General features: G+C 43.9%; 1 protein-coding gene across 1 annotated transcript; it reads right to left on the reverse strand.

Moving 5' to 3' along the window:
- Nucleotides 1-1,734: 1,734 nt before the first annotated feature.
- On the reverse strand, nt 1,735-3,367 carry LOC147865647 (high affinity iron permease 1-like). Its single transcript, XM_087318517.1, has one exon. The coding sequence runs from the start codon at nt 3,302-3,304 to the stop codon at nt 2,330-2,332; it is 975 nt and encodes a 324-aa protein (XP_087174643.1). The 5' UTR covers nt 3,305-3,367; the 3' UTR covers nt 1,735-2,329.
- Nucleotides 3,368-6,000: the final 2,633 nt, after the last annotated feature.

Raw genomic sequence — 6,000 nt, forward strand, 5'->3', positions numbered from 1 at the left:
GTGTCAAGGTCCCATAAGTGATATCCAAAAGTGCCCATCAATTCCATAACCAAGGAATACACATTTTCTGCATTTATGGTCCAATTTCTTTCTTAGTTGTTTTGGAACATGTACATTTGTTTCACATCCAAAAATTCTAAGATGAGCATAATGAGGTGTCTTACCTGTCCACAACTCTTGTGGCACTTTTAGACCTATGGCTATGTTTGGTGATAGATTAATCAGACGATTTGCTGTTAAAACAACTTCTACCCAAAAACCTTGCGAGAGGTTTGCATGGTGTAGCATAGAGACAACTCTGTCCTAGATGGTTCTATTCATCCTCTCAGCCACACCATTTTGGACAAGGGTGTAAGGAGAGCTCTGTAAACTCTCTCCGAAAGCCTCTAGGCTTACAAAAGTTACCAAATTCGTGAGAGGTATACTCATCTCCATTGTCCAAACGTAAACCCTTGAGCTTTATGTCCTTTTCGTACTCAACCGAAACAAGACATTTTCTGAAAGTCGGGTAGACATCATCCTTTCCCTTAATCGGATAAACCCAAACTTTCCTAGTGACATCATCGATGAAAGTAACAAAGTACAATGCACCACCCAATGATCTTGTGGGCATAGGTCCACAAACATCAATGTGGACAATATCCAATGGTTTGGAGAATGAGTTAACACTGGTCTTATGTGCACTTCTAGTTTGCTTACCATGTTGGCAATGTTCACATAAGGCAAATTTAGAGAATGACAACTTAGGTAAGTGGCCATAACGAGATAGAATTTCTTTCCATGCCATTTCTTGACATGTGGCCTAAATGACCAATGTGCCAAATGCTCGTCATTGGCTGGATTGTGACAACCAATAGATGTTCTTTTTTATGAACAAGTAGAGGGTAGAGGGAACCAACTTTGTTCCCTTTTGAAACAATCATATTTCCTTTCATTATACAAAAAGATTGGGAAACAAATATCACCTTATATCCGTTTTCATCGAGCTAACCGATGGACATTAGACTACGAGTGTGTCCGAGTTAGTTGAGGAACACTCCCGGAAGGATCTATGGTTTGGCTATTATATGACATGGAGTAAAGTTCAATTGTATGGTTTTACCACGTAATGAGCAAGCTAGATTGCTAAATTTCTATTCAACCACCACTCATGATGTTACAGTGTTTTCTCGTGTTGGATTGATTGATATATCGGAAGTGTGTTCAATTTACTATGAATCAATAGCCACCAAGTAAGTCTACTGAATACCATTACTAATCAAGTGGTTAATCATATGGTTAATTGATCCCAAATCGATTGTTTCAGATCATTGCCTCCCAAGTCTCGTTAATTAAATGTATCAATGGTTTCATGCCAGGATTTTACTGCTTTAATTAAATGACCCAGATCCGTGCGTCCAATCAATTCACACTATCATTAATCCGTAGAAATTACTCTACATAACGAAACCTATAAATTAAAGTCAAATTCGTTATTTAATTTTTCGGATTAATCTCTCTAGGTTACTTACCCTTTGGCTAATCAAAAAGCTTGAAATATTAAAGAAGTAAACACGGAATCGATCATTTCCCTATAATCGTTAATCCATCTTGGCGAACTCTACGTAAGCAAACATATTGGATTCAATCGTTTTTCCCTGATGAATCCCGCCAAATCATTACCTCTAATTTGAATGTCCAAACCTTTTTTTACCACTTTGACAAAGAAGAGGTGAGCGGGAGTTTTCAAGATCGTTTATAAGCAAAAGGGCATTTAGAAAAGGCAAAAAAATCAAATTACACAGTGTAGGCCAAAAATGCGGGGTATATAGCTTAATGGCGAGAACAGCCCAAATTTTGATGCTGCCGTGGGTGTTTCCAAAGATTGGGGCGATGCCTATCAGATATTCTTTGATTGATTGATTGATTGATTGATTGATTGATGGATCGATCAATCCATCGCGGGGGGGGGGGGGTGGGTAAGGTATAATAATTTTGCTGTATGAATATGGTGTAATTTAGGGCAACCCAGTTGAGTTTGTTATTGAATTGAATTGAAGATTCAGCTATGTAGGAATATTAAGCAGATTGATGGCCTTCTTTAAATTCAGAGTTGTGAGAGATAGTATGTATTAGCACACATTATATATATATATACAGACACACATATGCTTCTTGTATGATTTTTAAAATGAAGAGGGAAGGTTTTAGCAGAATCCGAACTCGAGGGGGAAAGGGAAAGGGGGGGGCAGCGGGGCGGGGCGGCCGGAAACAGGTATATAAAGAAATAATGATAAGGTTCAAGGGGGATTCAGAATTAAAGGGAAGTGTATAGGGTATTATGAAAGAATCAGATGGGGATGATCCTGGATTGGGCCTCGGCCTCGGCATCACGCTTCGCCTCACGGCTCCATTTCCAGCGCAAGAAGACGAATGCTGCGACCACGAAGAGCCAGTAGCAGATGTAGGCGGCAAGCGTCCCCTGCGTGGCCTCGTCCCGCCAGCCGACCAACGTATTCAACAATGCCCAAATGTTGTTGCCGCTTTGGTGACAACAATCCAGCTTCCACACGAATGTCTCATTCTCCGTGTACTCCTCGAACTCGTGCACCGAGCCGACGAACAGTCCGGCCGCTATGACCAGCAAGAGTAGGGTCGCGGCATTGAGGAAGTACTTGAAGGCCGCGCGGTTGCCCCCCTTGTAGAGGAGGTAGCCGATGAGAATCCCACAAATGGCCCCGACTACGGCCGGGATGGGGTATGCGGTCCCCGACCCCTCCAGCCCGATCCCGCCCAAGAAGATCACCGCCTCCACGCCTTCGCGCAACACCATTGTGAAAGGGATGAGGAAGAGCGCATACTTCCCCCTCTTGCTCTTCGCCAGGCTCTCCGCAGTACCCTCGTCGACCACCGCACCGTCCGATCCCCCGGCCGCCTTTTGGGACGATAGCGCGTCCACCGTGACCTTGGTCAACTTCTTCTCCCATTTCTCCCTCCATGTGTCCACCCGGATCATGGAGAAGGCCATGAGTGTGATGAGCACCACTGCGATGAGGCCCAGGATGCCCTCCCACAGCGCCTCCGACTGCTCCCACGCCTCCTTTGCCACGGTGTAGTACAGGGAGAGGAAGACGGCGGCCGTAATGAGGCAGACGGCGAGCGCGAGGCCCACCCCAAGCCACACCTGGCGCTTCATGCGCTTGCGGCCCAGCCCGTCCGGGACCAGCTTGTTAATGAGGGCCAACATGACCGAGAGGATGATGGATGCCTCAAATGTCTCACGGAAGAGGATGAAGAATGCCGGGACACTGAAGAGCTCGACCATCGTGGCGGTGGTGTTCGGGTACCGGCGATACTACTAGTTGCTCGGGAAGAATTGGGATCGGGAGAGTTGTTAGTTATTAAGTGAATTAGGACCCCTCTTTTATAGAGAGGGTTGGGATAGTTGTTGTTGGTAGCTTGCCTTAACCAATGTCAAGTGTTGGCTAGCTATTATATACTACTAGTGGGTAGGGTTGGGTTGGGTGGGGGGGGGATGGCCACTTTGACTTTAGCTTCCCAACTTTACACTCGCGGACAACGGGAATGGTACTCTCGTGTGTGTGTGTGTGTGTGTGTGTGTGTGTGTGTTTGTGAGCTTGGCTCAGAGCTCGAGCATGGCACACGCTTGCATGTGTTCCTCTTTCGGCTTGTGAGTGGATTCGGCCCCTCCCACTTAAACAAAACGAAGTTTTCTCATTACTTTATTTGTATGGTTTCCTTCATTGAATGTATTAACTATGGATTCATACCTATACTAAAAGTCTTACCCTCACTATGTCCATGTTCCCCTTAGGGGTCACCACGAAGGGACCCACCCACAGTTGTGGTAACCTTTTCGTTTCAAGTGTCCGTATCAAATCATCATCGATATATATATATATATATATATTTGTCCTGCCTTGTGCCCTCCTTTCATCAATCCAATAGTTATGAAGTAACTTCTCATCTTTTCCAACTACCTACATTGAACCCCATAACTTATGATCCTCACAATTCATCAGTAATTCACCCCATTCATTGTAATACATGCCCATTTTGTGCTCTTTACATCAATAGGAGTTGTGCATGCTTGTCCTTTACGGATAGACTTGTACCCAACCACGATTTTATGGGACGTGTAACTTCCAAGCTTGCATGTTAATCCTATTGGGATGACATACAATATAATTATTTTTGTCTACGTGATAGCCACATCTCACGAGTTATGACACTTTATACACAATGTCTTAAAATCTTTTAAAATGTCATCTCACACATGTTCTATGTTTTAATAAACTATCCATCAAACAAGGGGGTAATATTAGAAAAAAGTATATACCTCTAGACAAAAATGGGATCGGAAGAGTCCTAAATTTCATAAAAAGATGCCAATATTTGAGAATGGGAAATCTTCCAATATTGCTAATTGGGATGTCTTGTAAGCTACATTATTTGCAATTATGGAAGTGTTCCCATTCATAATACTTAGATGACGACTATGGAATCTCTCTAAGGTGTTGTGGGACTAAGAGACATAAAGCTTTACTTTGTCCCTCTCTCTCTGTCTCATGTTCAATCCTCGGCATGAGCTAGGTGGCCCACTCTCATAAATCTCAATGAGTCTCCCATAGACATAAAAAAGATATGCCTCTCACGCACGCGCGCGCGCACGCACGCACACACACTTAGAGGTAGTCATTCAAACCTCGAGCAATATGTCATTATGTGCTTAGTTGGAGTTCTAGAATCTCTTCATATATCTAGGTACACTTATGTTTAGAATTATATCATTTATTTGTGTAATATCTAGTGTAATTATATCTACATTTGGTTTGGTAAGGAAGATCATACAACTTGGGCCAAGGTGGCGTGACATATACTCACATCACCTAAGTCTAGAGGAGGATTGGGTCTTATTGATCCCCTCTCACAATCAAAAGCCCTACGCGTCAAATTTGTGGTGCGAGGACTCCAACCAGGGAATGACTACTGGAAAATGTTATTGCGGTTACACTTCGCTTACTTTAGGCCACGAAAGGGACCAATTGCCCCCCCCCAAACTAGATGGATTCTAAACATGGATCTCAAACCTAGTTTCTCCCGCCAACTGGAGGATAGATTTAGTGCATCCATGTGGAAGGCGTGGTGTGACATTAGACGAGGACTCAAGTGCGATCAACCCAATTCCGAACATGCCTGGCTCGGTCAACGTATCCTATGGAACCCATGTATTAGGGATGAATCTAATCAACTAATTGGATCAAGTAAGGGGCTGTCATGGGGATACATGTTGGAAGGTCCAGGAAAAAGTATAGAATGTTGGAGACGGTTTATGTCATTGCCAATACAAGACCAAGCCAGCATCCTCCATGGAATCATGGGCGGATGGGCTATGAGATCTGAAATCATTAACGCTCTACTGATTAGTGAAGTTGCTCATCAAAGGACGACAACGGAGAAATGGATAAGCTACAATCAGGAGGGCTCTTTGATCCCAAGAGGTAGGGACACACCGGACAGGATCGAAGGCTTTGAATTGTAGGACAACGAGACATCAACACAACGTAAGGCAATTCGAGTACTAGCATATACTGGGCATAAATGGATTGTAGATCTTGATATGATTAAACTACAACCAGATTGGCACATATGTACTCATGATAACACATGGCTACGTAAGGTCAGTTGGGACCCGTTGCAATGGACATGGTGTGATCCTTGCACGGGGCAAGGACGCAAACCTATCCCTCTCTTTCAATATTCACAACTAGATTGGGTCACCATATTATAGCCGCTCCATCCAACCGAGAGCCGCCTGTTGCAAAGGTCTGGTACACATATCATGTTCCTTACACAATTATCACCAAGTTTTGGCAGAAACTCTGGAAACAATAACACGCGACGCGAATCACCACTTTCTAATGGCTATTACTACATAAGTCACTACCAGTTGGTGCATGGCAGTGTGGGAACCTCAACTCTCCTAATTGTGTAGCGTGT

Source organism: Azolla caroliniana, unplaced genomic scaffold (genome assembly GCF_043228905.1).
Source record: "Azolla caroliniana isolate FFs.n. ecotype wild unplaced genomic scaffold, voAzoCaro1.0.p SCAF_4, whole genome shotgun sequence".
NCBI classification, from domain to species: domain Eukaryota; kingdom Viridiplantae; phylum Streptophyta; class Polypodiopsida; order Salviniales; family Salviniaceae; genus Azolla; species Azolla caroliniana.